At 41.1% G+C, this 20572-nt stretch overlaps 1 protein-coding gene across 1 annotated transcript in view; it reads left to right on the top strand.

The window, feature by feature from the left end:
• The window catches only part of LOC121569730 (brain-specific angiogenesis inhibitor 1-associated protein 2-like protein 2), a 23700-nt gene extending 4047 nt beyond the window's left edge, over positions 1–19653 (top strand). Inside the window, exons 4-13 of the mRNA XM_041880885.2 lie at positions 11592–11653; positions 11957–12028; positions 12802–12882; positions 13045–13170; positions 13825–14014; positions 14348–14561; positions 14982–15047; positions 15225–15396; positions 16022–16065; positions 18475–19653. Of these exons, the coding sequence (XP_041736819.2) occupies positions 11592–11653; positions 11957–12028; positions 12802–12882; positions 13045–13170; positions 13825–14014; positions 14348–14561; positions 14982–15047; positions 15225–15396; positions 16022–16065; positions 18475–18553 (1106 nt within the window). The 3' untranslated portion in view covers positions 18554–19653. The remainder of the gene's footprint in view (positions 1–11591; positions 11654–11956; positions 12029–12801; positions 12883–13044; positions 13171–13824; positions 14015–14347; positions 14562–14981; positions 15048–15224; positions 15397–16021; positions 16066–18474) is intronic.
• The last annotated feature ends 919 nt before the right edge of the window (positions 19654–20572 follow it).

Here is a 20572-nt window from a genome sequence, read left to right as displayed (position 1 = left end):
GGATCATTGTCATGCTGAAAGACCCAGCCACGTTTCATCTTCAATGCCCTTGCTGATGGAAGGAGGTTTTCACTCAAAATCTCACGATACATGGCCCCATTCATTCTTTCCTTTACACGGATCAGTCGTCCTGGTCCCTTTGCAGAAAAACAGCCCCAAAGCATGATGTTTCCACCCCCATGCTTCACAGTAGGTATGGTGTTCTTTGGATGCAACTCAGCATTCTTTGTCCTCCAAACAGGACGAGTTGAGTTTTTACCAAAAAGTTATATTTTGGTTTCATCTGACCATATGACATTCTCCCAATCCTCTTGTGGATCATCCAAATGCACTCTAGCAAACTTCAGACGGGCCTGGACATGTACTGGCTTAAGAAGGGGGACACGTCTGGCACTGCAGGATTTGAGTCCCTGGCGGCGTAGTGTGTTACTGATGGTAGGCTTTGTTACTTTGGTCCCAGCTCTCTGCAGGTCATTCACTAGGTCCCCCTGTGTGGTTCTGGGATTTTTGCTCACCGTTCTTGTGATCATTTTGACCCCACGGGGTGAGATCTTGCGTGGAGCCCCAGATCGAGGGAGATTATCAGTGGTCTTGTATGTCTTCCATTTCCTAATAATTGCTCCCACAGTTGATTTCTTCAAACCAAGCTGCTTACCTATTGCAGATTAAGTCTTCCCAGCCTGGTGCAGGTCTACAATTTTGTTTCTGGTGTCCTTTGACAGCTCTTTGGTCTTGGCCATAGTGGAGTTTGGAGTGTGACTGTTTGAGGTTGTGGACAGGTGTCTTTTATACTGATAACAAGTTCAAACAGGTGCCATTAATACATGTAACGAGTGGAGGACAGAGGAGCCTCTTAAAGAAGAAGTTACAGGTCTGTGAGAGCCAGAAATCTTCCTTGTTTGTAGGTGACCAAATACTTATTTTCCACCATAATTTGCAAATAAATTCATTAAAAATCCTACAATGTGATTTTCTGGAGAAAATAATTCTCAATTTGTCTGTCATAGTTGACGTGTACCTATGATGAAAATTACAGGCCTCTCTCATCTTTTTAAGTGGGAGAACTTGCACAATTTGTGGCTGACTAAATACTTTTTTTCCCCACTGTATATCCATATCTATATATATATATATATATATATATATATATATATATATATATATATAACAGTGCTTTCAGAAAGTATTCATACCCCTTGACTTATTCCACATTTTGTTGTGTTACATCCTGAATTCAAAATTGATTAAATGTATGTTTTTTCTCACCCATCTACACACAATACCCCATAATGACAAAGTGAAAACATGTTTTTATATATTTTGCAAATTTATTGAAAATAAAATACAGAAATATCTAATTTACATAAGTATTCATGCCCCTGAGTCAATATTTTGTAGAAGCACCTTTATAGAAGACTGTGAGTCTTTTAGGATAAGTCTCTAAGAGCTTTGCACACCTGGATTGTACAATATTTGCCCGTTATTCTTAACATTCTTCAAGCTGTCAAGTTAATTGTTGATCATTGCTAGACAGCCATTTTCAAGTCTTGCCATAGATTTTCAAGCGGATTTAAGTCAAAACTGAAACTAGGCCACTCAGGAACATTCAATGTCACCTTGTTAAGCGACTCCAGTGTAGATTTGGCCTTGTGTTTTAGGTTATTGTCCTGCTGAAAGGTGAATTCGTTTCCCAGTGTCTCGTGGAAAGCAGACTGAACCAGGTTTTCCTCTAGGATTTTGCCTGTGCTTAGCTCAATTCCATTTATTTTTATCCCCCCAAAAATCCATAGTCCTTGGCAATGACAAACATACCCATAACATGATGCAGCCACCACCATACTTGAAAATATGGAGAGTGGTACTCAGGGACGTGTTGTGTTGGATTTGCCCCAAACATAACGCTTTGTTTTCGGGACCAATAGTTCATTTCTTTGCCACATTTCTTGCAGTACTATTTAAGTGCCTTGTAGCAAACAGGATGCATGTTTTGTAATATTCGTATTCTGTACAGGCTTCCTTCTTTTCACTCTGTCATTTAGGTTAGTATTGTGGAGTAACTACAATGTTGTTAAACTCTGTAACTGTTTTCAAATCACCATTGGCCTCATTGTGAAATCCCTGAGCAGTTTCCTTCCTCTCCGTAAATGATTTAGGAAGGACGCCTGTATCTTTGTAGTGACTGGGTGTATTGATACACCATCCAAAGCCTAATTAAAATGCTGAAAGGGATATTCAGCGTCTAGTTTTTTTTTTTTTTTTACATATCTACCAATCGGTGCCCTTCTTTGTGAGGCATTGAACCCCCCCTTGGTCTTTGTAGTTGAATCTGTTTGAAATTCACTACTAGAATTGAGGGACCTTACAGATAATTGTATGTGAAGGGTACAGAGATGGAGTAGTCATTCAAAAATCATGTTATCTACTATTATTTAACACGGAATGAGTCCATAAAACTTATTGTGCGATTTGTTAAGCATAGTTTTACTCCTGAATTTATTTAGACTTCTCAAAACAAGGGGGTTGAATACTTATTGACTCAAGACATTTCAGCTTTACATTTTTGTATTAATTTCTAAAATGTTCTACCAACAAAATTCCACTTTGATATTATGGGGTATTGTGTGTAGATCAGTGACACTAAATCTCAATTTAATCCATTCTAAATTCTGGCTGTAACACAACAAAATGTGGAAAAAGTAAAGGGGTGTTAATACTTTCTGAAGGCACTGTATACAGTATATGGGTCTTTCTATAAATAATGGGCCAATGTGTGACATTGGGATAAACATTTCAAAATGGTTTGAAACAAACAAACAAAAATGATGCAGTTCGACATGTGTACTTAGAGGACTAAACGTGAATACAGTGCCTTCGGAAAGTATTCAGACCACTTGACGTTTTCCACATTTTGTTACGTTACAGCCTTATTCTGAAATGGATTAAATAAATAAAAATCCTCAGCAATCTACACACAATACCCAATAATGACAAAGTGAAAACAGGTTATCAGAAATTTTTGCAAATGAATACAAAATGTAAAACAGATATACCTTATTTACTTAGGTATTCAGAGCGTTTGCTATGAGACTCGAAATTGAGTTCAGGTGCATCCTGTTTTCATTGATCATCCTTGAGATGTTTCTACAACTTGATTGGAATCCACCTGTGGTAAATTCAATTGATTGGACATGATTTGGAAAGGCACACACCTGTCTATATAAGGTCCCACAGTTGACAGTGCATGTCAGAGCAAAAACCAAGCTATGAGGTTGAAGGAATTGTCCGTAGACCTCCGAGACAGGATTGTGTTGAGGCACAGATCTGGGGAAGTGTACCAAAACATTTCTGCAGCATTGAAGGTCTCCAAGAACACAGTGGCCTCCATCATTCTTAAATGGAAGAAGTTTGGACCACCAAGACTCTTCCTAGAGCTGGCCGCCTTGCCAAACTGAGCAATCGGGGGAGAAGGGCCTTGGTCAGGGAGGTGACCAAGAACCCGATGGTCACTCTGACAGAGCTCTAGAGTTCCTCTGTGGAGATGGGAGAACCTTCCAGAAGGACAACCATCTCTGCTGCACTCCACCAATCAGGCATTTATGGTAGAGTGGCCAGACGGATGCCAATCCTCAGTAAAAGGCACATGACAGCTCGCCTGGAGTTTGCCAAAAAGCACCTGACTCTCAGACCATGAGAAACAACATTCTCTGGTCTGATGAAACCAGGATTCAACACTTTGGCCTGAATACCAAGTGTCACGTCTGGAGGAAACCTGGCACCATCCCTACCGTGAAGCATGGTGGTGGCAGCATCATGCTGTGGGGGTGTTTTTCAGCGGCAGGGACTGGGAGACTAGTCAGGATTGAGAGAAAGATGAACGGAGCAAAGTACATAGAGATTTTAGAATGTAATTATAATGTGAATATCAAAGCCTACATTTTTTTTCTCTTAATGTGGTAATGACCTACTTTTTCTTTTGCACTTTTTGCATGGAGGGGGGTTCTATATTAGACCCAATATTTACAATTATATAGATTATACAATTGTATAACATTTCCTTAGCTATCATACTCTAATTATACTGATTTCAAAACTCGGTCCTCCAGAAAGTGGAGAGCAACACTTGTGCGGTTCTACTATGCAATATATATTTTTTAAAGCCAAGTTAGACAGGATTACCTACACATACTGACCAGCTCAAATAGACAGAAGCCTGCTACATGGCAGACCAATCCGAACTCATCTCTTGGCTTGTCCATGTCCAGCCCACTCATTATCTCAGCCAATCATGGCTAGCGTGAAGGTTGCTGTCTTTTTCTGTGGCTAAACCATCTAGGCTCGTAATTTAACAATTTTAGTCGTATTTAAAGATGGCATACACGTTTGTTATTAAGGTACATGAAAGTTCACATGTTCCAGAAGGCATTTCTGCCAAAAAATGAATTTTTAATAAAAATAAAAACGTTTACGTTCAAATGGCTCTCCTGTAAAGTAGTGACGCGCGACATACGCCTAGTTTCCTGAAACGAGTCACATATACTGAACAAAAATATGAACACAACATGTAAAGTGTTGGTCCCATGTTTCATGAGCTGAAATAAAAAATCCCAGAGGAGTATTTCTGTCTGTAATAAAGCACTTTTTTTGGGGAAAACTCATACTGATTGGCTGGGCCTGGTGGGTGGGCCTATGCCCTCCCAGGCCCACCCATGTCTGCACCCCTGCCCAGTCATGAAATCCATAGATTAGGGCATAATGAATTAATTTCAATTGGATGATTTCCTTCTATAAACTGTAACTCAGTAAAATCTTTGAAATTGTTGCATATTGCATTTATATTTTTGTTCAGTATATATACAGTTCCAGTCAAAAGTTTGGACACACCTACTCATTCAAGGGTTTTTCTTTATTTTTACTATTTTCTACATTGTAGAATAATAGTGAAGACATCAAAACTATGAAATACACATATGGAAATCATGTAGTAACCAAAAAGTGTTAAACATATCAAAATATATCTTATATTTTAGATTCTTCAAAGTAGCCACTCTTTGCCTTGATGTCAGCTTTGCACACTCTTGGCATTCTCTCAACCAGCTTCATGAGGAATGCTTTTCCAACAGTCTTGAAGGAGTTCCCACATATGCTGAGCACTTGTTGGCTGCTTTTCCTTCACTCTGCGGTCCAACTCATCCCAAACCATCTCAATTGGGTTGAGGTCAGGTGATTGTGGAGGCCAGGTCATCTGATGCAGCACTCCATCACTCTCCTTGGTCAAATAGCCCTTACATAACCTGGAGGTGTGTTTTGGGTCATTGTCCTGTTGAAAAACAGATGATAGTCCCACTAAGCGCAAACCAGATGGGATGGCATATCACTGCAGAATGCTATGGTAGCCATGCTGGTTAAGTGTGCCTTGAATTCTAAATAAATCACTGACAGTGTCGCCAGCAAAGCACCCCCCCACACCATCACACCTCCTCCCCCCATGCTTCACGGTGGGAACCACACATGCGGAGATCATCCGTTCACCTACTCAGCGTCTCACAAAGACATGGCGGTTGGAACCAAACATTTCAAATTTTGGCTCCTCAGACCGAAGGACAGATTTCCACCTGTCTAATGTCCATTGCTCGTGTTTCTTGGCCCAAGCAAGTCTCTTCTTATTATTGATGTCCTTTAGTAGTGGTTTCTTTGCAACAATTCGACCATGAAGGCCTGATTTCACGCAGTCTCCTCTGAACAGTTGATGTTGAGATGTGTCTGTTACTTGTACTCTGTGAAGCATTTATTTGGGCTGCCATCTGAGGTTGTCAGTAGCTGAGTGTAGATGCGGTGTGGAAATCAAGCGCAGGAAACACGGGCGTTCGTGAACAGACTTTAGTAAACGAAAGCAGCACCAAACAGGCGAACAGCCAACCCAACCGGGAGGCAAAATACAAATTACGCACAATAACCACAGTGCGTAAAACGACGATAGCGCACACAGTGCGGACTCTCGAAAAACAACAAAACACGAGAGTAAATACAGAGAGCAACAGCTTGACAAAAAACAATCACACATAACACCTGACCAAACACACGATAACTAAATAGGAAACAAAATCAAACACTAACAAGGGACAGGTGTACAAACAGACAAAACCAAACAAACATGAAACATCGAACGGTGGCAGCTAGTACTCCGGGGACGACGACCGCCGAAGCCTGCCCGAACAAGGAGGAGGAGCAGCCTCGGCCGAAACCGTGACAGAGGTACAGTTAACTCTAATGAACCTACACATACTGACCAGCTCAAATAGACAGAAGCCTGCTACATGGCAGACCAATCCGAACTCATCTCTTGGCTTGTCCATGTCCAGCCCACTCATTATCTCAGCCAATCATGGCTAGCGTGAAGGTTGCTGTCTTTTTCTGTGGCTAAACCATCTAGGCTCGTAATTTAACAATTTTAGTCGTATTTAAAGATGGCATACACGTTTGTTATTAAGGTACATGAAAGTTCACATGTTCCAGAAGGCATTTCTGCCAAAAAAATGAATTTTTAATAAAAATAAAAACGTTTACGTTCAAATGGCTCTCCTGTAAAGTAGTGACGCGCGACATACGCCTAGTTTCCTGAAACGAGTCACATATACTGAACAAAAATATGAACACAACATGTAAAGTGTTGGTCCCATGTTTCATGAGCTGAAATAAAAAATCCCAGAGGAGTATTTCTGTCTGTAATAAAGCACTTTTTTTGGGGAAAACTCATACTGATTGGCTGGGCCTGGTGGGTGGGCCTATGCCCTCCCAGGCCCACCCATGTCTGCACCCCTGCCCAGTCGTGAAATCCATAGATTAGGGCATAATGAATTAATTTCAATTGGATGATTTCCTTCTATAAACTGTAACTCAGTAAAATCTTTGAAATTGTTGCATATTGCATTTATATTTTTGTTCAGTATATATACAGTTCCAGTCAAAAGTTTGGACACACCTACTCATTCAAGGGTTTTTCTTTATTTTTACTATTTTCTACATTGTAGAATAATAGTGAAGACATCAAAACTATGAAATAACACATATGGAATCATGTAGTAACCAAAAAAGTGTTAAACATATCAAAATATATCTTATATTTTAGATTCTTCAAAGTAGCCACTCTTTGCCTTGATGTCAGCTTTGCACACTCTTGGCATTCTCTCAACCAGCTTCATGAGGAATGCTTTTCCAACAGTCTTGAAGGAGTTCCCACATATGCTGAGCACTTGTTGGCTGCTTTTCCTTCACTCTGCGGTCCAACTCATCCCAAACCATCTCAATTGGGTTGAGGTCAGGTGATTGTGGAGGCCAGGTCATCTGATGCAGCACTCCATCACTCTCCTTGGTCAAATAGCCCTTACATAACCTGGAGGTGTGTTTTGGGTCATTGTCCTGTTGAAAAACAGATGATAGTCCCACTAAGCGCAAACCAGATGGGATGGCATATCACTGCAGAATGCTATGGTAGCCATGCTGGTTAAGTGTGCCTTGAATTCTAAATAAATCACTGACAGTGTCGCCAGCAAAGCACCCCCACACCATCACACCTCCTCCCCCATGCTTCACGGTGGGAACCACACATGCGGAGATCATCCGTTCACCTACTCAGCGTCTCACAAAGACATGGCGGTTGGAACCAAACATTTCAAATTTTGGCTCCTCAGACCGAAGGACAGATTTCCACCTGTCTAATGTCCATTGCTCGTGTTTCTTGGCCCAAGCAAGTCTCTTCTTATTATTGATGTCCTTTAGTAGTGGTTTCTTTGCAACAATTCGACCATGAAGGCCTGATTTCACGCAGTCTCCTCTGAACAGTTGATGTTGAGATGTGTCTGTTACTTGTACTCTGTGAAGCATTTATTTGGGCTGCCATCTGAGGTTGTCAGTAGCTGAGTGTAGATGCGGTGTGGAAATCAAGCGCAGGAAACACGGGCGTTCGTGAACAGACTTTAGTAAACGAAAGCAGCACCAAACAGGCGAACAGCCAACCCAACCGGGAGGCAAAATACAAATTACGCACAATAACCACAGTGCGTAAAACGACGATAGCGCACACAGTGCGGACTCTCGAAAAACAACAAAACACGAGAGTAAATACAGAGAGCAACAGCTTGACAAAAAACAATCACACATAACACCTGACCCAACACACGATAACTAAATAGGAAACAAAATCAAACACCAACAAGGGACAGGTGTACAAACAGACAAAACCAAACAAACATGAAACATCGAACGGTGGCAGCTAGTACTCCGGGGACGACGACCGCCGAAGCCTGCCCGAACAAGGAGGAGGAGCAGCCTCGGCCGAAACCTGTGACAGAGGTACAGTTAACTCTAATGAACGTATCCTCTGCAGCAGAGGTAACTCTGGGTCTTCCTTTCCTGTGGCGGTCCTCATGAGAGCCTGTTTCATCATAGCACTTGATGGTTTTTGCGATTGCACTTGAAGAAACGTTCAAAGTTCTTGAAATGTTCCGTATTGACTGACCTTCATATCTTAAAGTAATGGACTGTCATTTCTCTTTGCTTATTTTAGCTGTTCTTGCCATAATATGGACTTTGTCTTTTACCAAATAGGGCTATCTTCTGTATACCACCTCTACCTTGTCACAACACAACTGATTGGCTCAAACGCATTAAGAAGGAAATAAATTCCACAAATGAACACGCCTGTTAATTGAAATGTATTCCAGTTGACTACCTCATGAAGCTGGTTGAGAGAATGCCAAGAGTGTGCAAAGCTGTCATCAAGGCAAAGGGTGGCTACTTTGAAGAATCTTAAATATAAAATATATTTTGATTTGTTTAACACTTTTTTGGTTACTGCGTGATTCCATATGTGTTATTTCCTAGTTTTGATGTCTTCACTATTATTCTAGAATATAGAAAATAGTACAAATAAAGAAAACCCTTGAATGAGTAGGTGTGTCCAAACTTTTGACTGGTACTGTATATATGATCCAATGATCCAATGGATTATGATAATTTTCTGGTAAAAAAGTGGAGGTGCAAAAAGATACATTTGCACTGCCATTTTTATTTGCGCCATGGCTCAGGAGGCCATGTGGACACAAGGCTCTTTGTGCCATGCTATCTGGAATCCTTTGGACGTACCTACCCCAATTTAATATGGTTAGGGTAGGGGTTAAGGTTAAGGTTAGGGTTTTGGGTAGGGACGTCCCAAGGATTCCGGATATCACTGACCAGGCTATTTGGCTCATCTCAGTCAAGAAGAGGAATTACTTTGCAGCTGTTTCTGATTAATAAACAATGCTATGCTGGTGGCGTGGTAACATTCAAATAAATCCCAGCCCTGAAATTAAACGTAGGTTGAAAATAATTTGTATGTCATACTGTATCATAGGAAAAGATGCGTCATTCACACGGATTTGCAGGAAGTGGTAAGTTTGGATTTGTCACTTCAAGCCATAATATATTATGACTAAAACTACGACTTATTGACTTATGTTGTTGTGCAACAACATTTTTACTGGTGTGGGCATTTAAGGATACACTGGTCTTCAAAATAATTGTAATTACAATCTCTGACCATATCTGAATAGTGCCAATACTGAGATATTCACGCTAACTTGATGCCAGCTTCCTGTAAATTATTATAATGTCAAAGCAATGAAACACAGTACAATACTTTAAACTGTCAGAAAGTTATTTTTACAGTATTTTACTGTAATTACAAGGGATGGGAGCAAGCAGGTTGGCTGCTAGTCATTTACAGCATATTAATGAATAGGTGTTTTACATCAGTTGCACTTCTAGAGGCCTATACAAAGGCTTCCAAACTGGCTGTGATTAGAGGGCAAAATAAATCTAATTGACATGGTGAAATAGTAAACCATTGAAGGTTTAAATTTTGTTCCGTTTATTTTGCACAAATAGAAAGACAATTTGTAACAGTAAAAAAAACAGTATGTGCAGGAGGGGCGAACAATACCAGTAAAAATAAAACCAGTTTCCACTCTGATCTATCCTCTATATACATTTAATTGTTTGGGAGCTACTACCATATACAGGACAGGACAGTACAGGACAGTACAGGACTCTCACTAACGGGTGAAACAAATATAGCCACTTACAACGCATGCCTTACAATATGTTAATAAACCAGCGATTCTTTCCCCGCCAACAATATTTTTCCAAAATGCACCATAATTTACAGTTTGCTACATAAAAAATATACAGCAAAAGAGCAATACTTTACTTTATTGTTGAATTGTATTGAAAAGCTATTCAGCAATTGCTAATAGTGAATATGTAATGATATATTACAGCATACCAACTGATATTTGAAGTCTTATATTACTTGCACTATAGGCCTTAACAAAGGCTTCGAAACTGACAGTGACTACAGGGCAAAAGAAACACAGTTGTTGAATTTGTTCATTTTCAGTCCTTTGGTCTTCACCAAGTGAGTTAATCAGTTATCATTATAACAAAGCTCTATGAAAATACATTACATGTCTCATAAGGCCTTATTTTGAGGACTAGCTTTACCCTAATACAGTGGCCTGACAATAATTGTTTATAGGCCACATCAGGCCTGTAAATAGGGTTGCAAAGTTCAAGTAACTTTCCCCAAATTCCCAGATTTTCAAAAATCCTGGCTGAAGGATTTCCAGGAATCTTCCAACGGGGATTTCTGGAAAACCTGGGAAATGTACCCGAATTTTGCAACCCTACCTGCAAGTCACTTTATGCTGGTTTGCAAAGTGATGTTTGATTCCTATTGGAATCCAGCCAGAGTTAGGATATCCAACAGTTGAAAAATGTATGTTATTTATCTTTATGAAGCATAAGATCAATTGATCAATCACTCAATGTACATGCAAAAACATATCTTAAAAACAATTCCCAAAAATTTACTTGCAGTATATTTAAAAAATAGAGTTGATGTGACTTCTCATTTCGTTTTGAGTCAGTACCACATAAACATTTGAAGTAATAATTACTTTTCATTGACTTTGAGTTCAACGTATTAGAAGTATTTAAGTAAATGGGGTTTACTGTGTAGCCACTCAACCATTATAGTTAAATTTGTACAGCATTCTCACTAATGGGTGCAACAAATATAGCCTCTTACAAGTCACACCTTTAAAAGTGTACTTTCTATGCCTGTGAAATGTGGTTGTCCCACCTAGCTGTCTTAGGATGAATGCAACAACTGTAAGTCGCTCTGGATAAGAGCGTCTGCTAAATGACTAAATTATAAATGTCAAATTACAGAAAAGTCTTACAATGTGCTTTTTAAAATGTATTATTTATTTATTTTTCACAATATTTTACTGTGAATTCTACAGTGTTTTACTGTTGAAATTACAGAAACGTCTTAGTGTAGTCAGAGAGATGAGCCTTAGGATATTGTGAACGATTATAAAAGCGATTATAAAAGGGGGGGGTGAGTGGGAGTATGTGTGTGTGCTGACGTGTGTCTCTCTTTTTGGGATGTGTGTGTGTGTGTGTGCACGCACACACGTGCATGTGTGTGTGTGTGTGTGTGTGTTTCTTAATGCCTGCCCATGATAATCATTTCTCATTGTGTCTCACAGGAGATGTCCTGATTCAGATTTCAGAGAACCAGAGGCGACTCACCACTGAACTGGAAGGAGTAGTAGGTTACTTTACACTCCTCATCAAACAGTAGAACAGTAGCACTACACTAGTCCTTTTACTGTATTAGAATTCAAAATGAAGAATTAAGAGTGTATTGCAATTTTACCTGGGTTGTAGTTATACACCTCTCAAAACAACTCACAACTAAGCAACCCACTTAAGATATTGTACTGTATATTTTACTAGATGGTGTAACAACACAGTTGATTCTATAATCTGTCAGTTTGAGATGTGATTGTTTGGCTAACCAATGGTGTTTCAACTACTGCGATCATAATAACCATTCTCTGTGTTGCTCTAGTTCCGCTGGTTCCACACTGAGGTGCTGCAGGAGATGGACAACAATGTCAAACTGGATAAGGACTACATAGCAGTGAGTAACCACTCTCCTTCACATATTCCTTTCACATACTGTACCCCCTTGTGTTGACAGTACAGAAGTAATGCAGTAAAGAGCATGGACTGGCGCACAGACAAAATCAGAAGGGAGAAGAGAAGTAGTGGGCAGTGCTCCAAGTTTGATGCTTTGTGTGAGGATCAAACAGTGTAATTTACTCCTGGACTATTCGTGTTTAATACTGGTCCTTAATTATATTTTTACATGAAGACTATGGTGGTGTTACAATGTATAAACTGAGTGTACAAGACATTAGGAACACCTTCCTAATATTGAGTTGCACCCCCTTTTGCTCTCAGAACAGCCTCAATTAGTTGGGGCTTTGACTAGAAAGTGTTGAAAGCGTTCCACAGGGATGCTGACCCATGTTGACTCCAATGCTTCCCACAGAAGTCCTTTGGGTGGTGGACCATTCTTGATACACACAGGAAACTGTTGAGCGTGAAAAACCCAGCAGCGTTGCAGTTCTTGACACACTCAAACTGGTGCGCCTGGCAAGGGCACTTAAATCTTTTGTCTTGCCCATTCACCCTCTGAATGGCACACACACAATCAATGTCTCAATTGTCTCAAGGTTTAAAAATCCTTCTTTAACCTGTCTCCTCCCCTTCATCTACACTGATTGAAGTGGCTTTAACAGGTGAGATCAATAAGGGATGACAGCTTTCTCCTGGATTCACCTAGTCAGTCTCCGTCATGGAAAGAGCACGCTCAGTGTAAATCTGGCATTGGTGTAATGTTTCCTCCAGGGCAGCAGGAGGCGATATGAGATGGAGATAAGGAACAAGGCCACATCTTTGGAGAGACAGCCGTGGAGAGGGCCTCACCAGGTCAGTCCACTCTGTGTGTGTGTCAGATAAAGAGTATGAGTAAAATAAATAAAAAATAAAGTTTAAGAGTGCACCAGGGAGAACGCCATTGTCTTACGTTTCTGTAAATATGATGGTTTTGTTAGTTATATATTTACACAGTGTGTGTGTGTGCGCCCACAGGATGAGTACATTCAATTCCTGAGGGAGAGTCAGCGCGAGGCTCTGATGGAGGAGGAGAGGAGATACCGTTTCCTGGCTGAGAAACACTGTGGTCTCACTCAGTCCATCATTTATCTCATGAACAAGGTAGTGTAGCTTAGTTCATTGTACTACAGTCTCATTTAGTCATAGTACAGACAAACACACAATAATTTTAGCAGACGCTTTTATCCAAACCGACTTACAGTCAGGCATGCATACATTTTACGTACGGATGGTCCCGGCAATCAAACCCACTATCCAGTTGCCATGGTCCTCTGTAGCTCAGCTGGTAGAGCACGGCGCTTGTAACGCCAAGGTAGTGGGTTCGATCCCCGGGACCACCCATACACAAAAAAAATTTGTGCACGCATGACTGTAAGTCGCTTTGGATAAAAGCGTCTGCTAAATGGCATATTATTATTATTATTATTATTATGCTCTACCAACTGAGCTACAGAGGACCACCCTCTCCAATACTGTCATAAACCACATTCATCATAGAAGAACCTTGGCTGGTTTCTAATATGACAACCTGCTCCTGGCCTTTCCTTGTTATCTCCAGTTTGTGGATTTGAAGGGAATTAATAAGTAGAGGCTCCACCTAGTTTGTTGCTTTCAGTTTTTATTTTGAGTGAGAGAGAGTCACCAAAGTAAGAGAGAAGAGAGTGAGTTTCCTGACTAGATTAAAGCCAATGAATAAACAAGGTGAATGAAAGTAATGTAATGTGTGTTTGTGTGTGTGTGTTTTCGATGGGCCAGACAGGGGCAGGGGGAGGCCTACAGCAGAAAGCTGATGGATGGAGGGACCAGGTCAACGCCACCAGAGGACTTGGATCCCGGAATCCCTCTCGACTGGGCCAGGACAACACGTCCAGAATGAGGGAGGAGGACAGGGGGAGCCAATGGTCAGGCAAAGAGGAGCAGCCTCTGGGAAGAGTGCCCTCTAGAGGTGGGGGCATGATACTGTATATCTACACTACAGTATACATACCTATAGAGTTAGATAGATAGCCCAGTTGACTAATTTGGTGGAAGCCATCAATAGCAATGTCCATGCTAAAACAGGTTATATCCATCTGGAGTCCTATGTCTAGCTCTATGACCATACCATAAATAAATACTAGACCATGCACATACCATACCCATGGTGTTCAGATGTCTTTCCTCTCCTATGACCTGCCCTCCTGGCCCTCTGATGTTCATACATCCTCTCCTTCTCTCTCCTCCCTTCCCTCTCACCCTTCACTCCCCCATCCCCTGTCCCCCTCCATCCCCCCTCCAGGCCCCTCACCCCAGAACATCCGTTCCCGCTCCAGCTCATTTGGGGAGTCCCTAGGTCTGGGTGGAGGAGGGAGACTTATGAGAGCTCTGGTGTCCCACCCTGCTAACTCCAACAGCCCCACCCTGCTGCCCTTCTCCCGGGGGGAGGTGGTGAGTGTGCTGGTGCAGGAGCCCCGAAACGGCTGGCTCTACGGCCGGGCAGAGAACAGCTCACGGTGAGGGAGAGGGGGCGGCAGGTAGCTTAGTGGTTAAGAGCGTTGTGCCAGTAACCGAAAGGTGGCTGGTTCTAATCCCCGAGCCGACTAGGTGAAAAATCTGTCAATGTGCCCTTGAGCAAGGCACTTAACCCTAATTGCTCTGGATAAGAGTGTCTGCTAAATGACTAAAATGAGAGAGAGAGAGAGATGCTCCTGCCTTCGAGGCAGAGCTGCCCTCACAGAACAACATTGTATAAGGAAAACTTCAAGCCATTCAAGAGATACTCCACTAGATATTGTAGTCTTTGGGATATGTATCAGAACATTTAAAATACCATTTTAATATATATATTTTTGCTGAATATGCTAGCATGGCATAGCTCTCTTTCTTTCATAGAAACTCATCGAAATGTATCTCTTCTCTGCTTCCCCCCACAGTCAGGGTTGGTTCCCAGCTGCCTTTGTGGGGCCACTGGAGGAGGCCCCTAGATCAACTGGCTCCAGGTAATCCACTAGCTCCACTGTCTCTTAAAGGGACACTTCACCCAAATTTCCCCTCAAGGGAAATTATTAGCGAATTATGAAACATTGCTAGTGAGCTATGTTAATCGTGTTTTATATTCTAAAAATAGTTGCTAATGCTAATGCTGTTTTGAATTTTGGTGACCTTTGATCCTTCAGTAGCTCCACTCTTAGGAGCGCCCACAGTATGGACAACCTGCTGGACCAATCAGGAGGCATGAGCAACGGCAGACCCCCGCCCCCGCCCCCGCCTCCACCCAATAGACAGACAGAGATGCGTCCAATCACACCCAGCATGGAGAGAAGGGTGGAGTCTCACTCTGACAACAAGGTAGTGCTGCCTGGGTGAATGATCACTGAGGATCGATGTTGGCCATGAAGGTCTTAAAGTCTAGTGTTTACAGTGTTTACTCTATGATGAGCCTGCTGTTCTACACTAACTTAGTGTTTCTAAAAAATCAATGTTGGTTTGTTATTGTTAACATGATACTCTGAGGAAAGTTTCTGAGTGAAAGTCATTCCTATTCAGGTTTTTGGTGAGGCATAACAAGTAAGGAAAAGCTAGTTATAGTAAAAGCTAGTTAGAATGGAGTTAAAGCTGAAAAGGTTTAATGAAAGCTTCAAATAGAGAAGTTAGTATTTAAAATCTGCTGCATGTTTGTCCTCCAGCCAGCAGGGGCACTGTGGCAATGTGCTGTTCTCTATGACGCCACAGCCCTCCTTCTGGTGGATGCAGGGGGGAAGCTCCAGCTGCTGACAGTGTAGGGGGGTGAGGAGTGTGTGAGTGTGTGTGTGTGTTTCTGTGTGTGTTTGCATGGTGTTGGATCTTTGCATGGTGTGGATTGCACACCCATAGATGCTCTGCCCCCCTCTCTGGGTTTCAGCTCTATATGTAAAAATGTTTGCATGGGTTGGAATAGACACCTTTCAAGTTGTATTCATTCCTCCCCCTCCAGAGAGGAGAGCGCCATGGTGGACCTGGGCCAAACCTCTTCCCAAAGTAAGGAACAACCATTGCAGTCCAATTTATGTTTATTCATTACTAAGAAGTGATATCTAGGGAGATTGTTCAAGATGGACGTCTAAATTTGATGTTTATCCATGTCCCGAGGACGTCGGGAAATGCCTTCAAAACCGGCCACTAGGGGCAACAGTGAACGCTATTACCATCAAGTAGGCTTGGGTTTTGCTAGGGCGTTGTGGACGGCTATGGTGGCTGGGTGTAATCCCATGATTCTGGATCAGAAGGTTGTGTGTTCGATCCCAGTTGTGCACACTGTTTAAAAAAAATATATATATATACATAACCTATCCCAAACCTTAACCCTTACCTTAACCTCTACGGTATCGGTGTCCCGTATACGGGACGGTTCAGCTAACGTACGCTAATGTGATTAGCATGACTGTTGTAAGTAACAGCAAACTTTCCAGGACATGGACATGTCTTATATGGACAGAAAGCTTAAATTATTGTTAATCTAACTCCACTGTCCAATCTACAGTAGCTATTACAGTGAAAAAATACCATGCTATTGTTTGAGGAGAGTGCACAACAACAACAAAATTATCACGGCAACTGGTTTGATACATTCACCTCTGAAGGTAAATAATGTACTTACATTCAGTAATCTTGCTCTGATTTGTCATCCTAAGGGTCCCAGAGATAAAATGTAGCATAGTTTTGTTTGATAAAATCAAATTTTATATTCAAATATAGGAACTGGGTTCTACAGTTTGAACCCCTGCTGTCTCTGGCTCCACACCCACCCCGTCCGGCCATTTAGTTATGTGAAATGTAGTGTATAAGCTAATGATCCATCATGTATGACATTCCTGGGAGTGTGTAAACTTACATTTTGTATTACCATATCATTTTTGTATGTTCTCTATGTACTTGAAAATGTATCAATTGACCAATTCGGCACATTTGGGCAGACTTGCAATAGTCCAGTATTGCACAATGCTTCACTGGATCAATCTGAAACTTTGCACACACACTGCTGCCATCTATTGGCCAAAATCTAAATTGCGCCTAAACTGCAATATTATATTGGGGCCTTTCTCTTGCATTTCACGTTTTTTTGTTTGTATTATCTTTTACCAGATCTAATGTTCTTCTACATTAATTTCAAATTTCCACAAACTTCAAAGTGTTTCCTTTCAAATGGTATCAAGAATATGCATATCCTTGCTTCAGGTCCTGAGCTACAGGTAGTTAGAGTTGGGTATGTCATTTTAGGCGAAAATTGAAAAAAAGGGTCCGATCCTTAAGAGGTTTTAAAGCGGCAATCAGCAGTAGAAATAATAACAAAGCAGAATCCCCGCCCCTGGTTTGGTAAAAAGCTGAGGGATGGGGCTGGAGAAATGTAGTCACTCTCGAATTCATAGACAGACTATGGATGCAAAGACTGACCATCCATGATATAAAAATTATAGTTTTAATCATGTTAACATTTTCTTAGTTTACAAATGTTGAAGCAAAATAAGCTTATATTTTAAGTTCTATTGGGGTACGACAGTTGAACTAATCTCATTAGGAATTTCTAAGTTATATTCTTCAAGAATCAATGGGTACATATCATGAATTTATAAGTCCAAAAATGGATTGATTGCCCCTTATGGAATGAGTGCCTAAACTTAATGTTTTAACCCTATCCAAAACCTTAACCCTTACCTTAACCATTGGAATGAGTGCCTAAACTTAATGTTTTAACCCTATCCAAAACCTTAACCCTTACCTTAACCATTGGAATGAGTGCCTAAACGTAATGTTTTAACCCTATTCAAAACCTTAACCCTTACCTTAACCATTGGAATGAGTGCCTAAACGTAATGTTTTAACCCTATCCAAAACCTTAACCCTTACCTTAACCATTGGAATGAGTGCCTAACCTTAATGTTTTAACCCTATCCAAAACCTTAACCTTACCTTAACCATTGGAATGAGTGCCTAAACTTATCCCTTAACTTCGAAATTTGACGTTTGGAGAAATGGAACGATACAGAGCAGCAGGAGTCAACCCAGGGTGTCAAAAACATTTGGAGCAATTTTGAAATGACACGTTTGGAGAACGTGGATGAACATCTAATTCTGTAGTGTGACTGTGAGAGCTTGTTGGTGATATTGTAATGTGTGTAGACATTTGAATGTCTCTCAGCCTATCACACAATGTTATGCAAATTAGTTGCTCTATGTGATGAAGCTGGGGCATGCTGGGTCAGTTCGTTTTGGAGAGGCGCCGGTGTGCGTTGGGTTAGTGCTGCTTTGCACTGTGTTCATCCAAATAAACGACTACTTGATTATTTCATGGGAAATCATTGTTTTGGACTGTTAATGTTAGTTAACAAACTGTGTGAGTTTCGGTGGCCTTACATATCTCTGTTCTCTCACTCTGTCTTTGTTGTATAGGGGCACGAACCCTTTCGCCACTGTCAAGCTGAAGCCCACGTCCACCGATGACAGATCTGCTCCACGACTCCGTCGGTGAAGAGGTCACGCCTTTGGGAGGTACTGGGCGCGTTCCAGGTCGACTACATTTCAGTTGTTGCATTGCATCAACAAATGGTTTCATGCCACTTTATCGACTGTGCAGTCGACTGCTATTTCATATGATTCACTGATCTGTTAAATAAATACCTATCCAGGCGTTGTGAGATCTGGCAGGTGTCTGAAATGTAGTCAGCCTAAAACGCGTCCACTACCATGCAGCAGGGGTTTTAGGGTTGGTGCCCTAAAACTGACCCAAATCTTCCCAAACTGTTGAAAACTGTCTTAAAACTGCCCCAAACTTTCCCCAAGCACCCCCTAATACCAATATTGTACAGTAGGTTATTTAAAAAATATTATGGAGTTTATCGGATGACTACAGTGATAAAGGAAGTTCAGGGGGCAATGTAAGATGCCAGAAACCCTAACAGATGCTTGGTACACTGATTGACCTGGCAAGTGCATTAATCATTTTTATTTCATTAGTGAGACAAATCTTTGAGGGCGCTCATTTATGCACATTTCTTCAGAATCAGGGATATTTACTGACTTCATATACATGTCAGGTACAGGTAATATTGTGGTAGAGGTAGTTGTGTTTATCAAAGCCTTTTGAATTGTTGTCTTCAAGTAGCACTTTTGTTTAGTTTTGCTTGTACAGTAACAATATGCCAATTTAAACCAATACTTCACTTTCATTCTAAACTACAGTGAACCACAGTGAGCTAATCTTTCTCTTAGGAATGCCATGTAGATAGATTGTTATGACAAGTGAATTTGAGCTACTAACTTAACAGTGCTAACCATTGGAATGAGTGCCTAAACGTAATGTTTTAACCCTATCCAAAACCTTAACCCTTACCTTAACCATTGGAATGAGTGCCTAAACTTAATGTTTTAACCCTATCCAAAACCTTGTCCAGTGCCTTTAGTAAATGTTCTATAAGATCCACCAATGGGGATACTTAATCTAAATTAGCCTTAGTGTGTACTCAGCTATGTAAATGGTTGACATGTGAAAGTGTTGAGCTAATGTAATAGCATTAAATAAACAATTACTTTTTACTTTACTGCTAGAATAAAAATGGCAGCTGCTTTTCACATTGTTTCAAATTCCTTTAATCAGACAGAAATACATCCTCTGATTCTGACGTTTTTTAGTTGCTGTTGCTGTCGATATTTTACACATGTATTTTCTAGTTATTGATGGCCAATCGGTAGTGCTGAGCGATTAACCAAAATTGTTTTTGTGTTGTTGTTTTTTTTTGGGGGGGGGGGGGTTATTGAACAACCAATTGACCGACGTCGGTTCAGTTAATTGAATTCCATTTTATTTGGGAGGGTGAGCCCAACGCGTGGTTTCTGTAGAGAGAAATCAAATAATTCACGAGAGAAATCAATTCAAGAACTATGTGCGACGCTTGTGTCACGATCGTTCATGAACGAGAAGGACCAAGGCGCAGCGTGATATGCATTCATATTTATTTCACGAATAAACGCACAACCAAAACAACAAACGAAACGTGACGTCCAAGGTAGACAAATAACATACCTCACACGGAACAAGATCCCACACAGACTGGTGCCAAACGGCTGCCTAAGTATGGTCCCCAATCAGAGACAACTAGCTACAGCTGCCTCTGTTTGGGAACCACCCTGGCCAACATAGATCTACACGATCTAGACACTAAACATGGAAAAACACAACATAACACGGAATATACACACCCTGACTCAACAAATCAACGTCCCCTGAGTCAGGGCGTGACAGCTTGGCTGTAGTATCAAGCCAATAATTAAACCTAGTTCAGTGCAGAAACGTGGTAATGAACTACAATGACCATAATCTATTGCGCCTGTACTTTCCGGCTTGGCTGTTAGGTTAGATACACACAGACCAAACAGACCACATGAGAGGAATGTACACAACACAGCGATGCGAGGGACAGAGACAATTCGTGAATGTATGCCTTATCTCCTTTGAAGAACTAGTCAAATGATTTCGTCAGACTGCTCTGCA

This window comes from Coregonus clupeaformis, chromosome 7, assembly GCF_020615455.1.
Source record: "Coregonus clupeaformis isolate EN_2021a chromosome 7, ASM2061545v1, whole genome shotgun sequence".
In the NCBI taxonomy this organism is placed as follows: domain Eukaryota; kingdom Metazoa; phylum Chordata; class Actinopteri; order Salmoniformes; family Salmonidae; genus Coregonus; species Coregonus clupeaformis.
The sequence above is the reverse complement of the archived record's forward strand: the minus strand, read 5'-3'. Positions and strand labels throughout refer to the sequence as shown.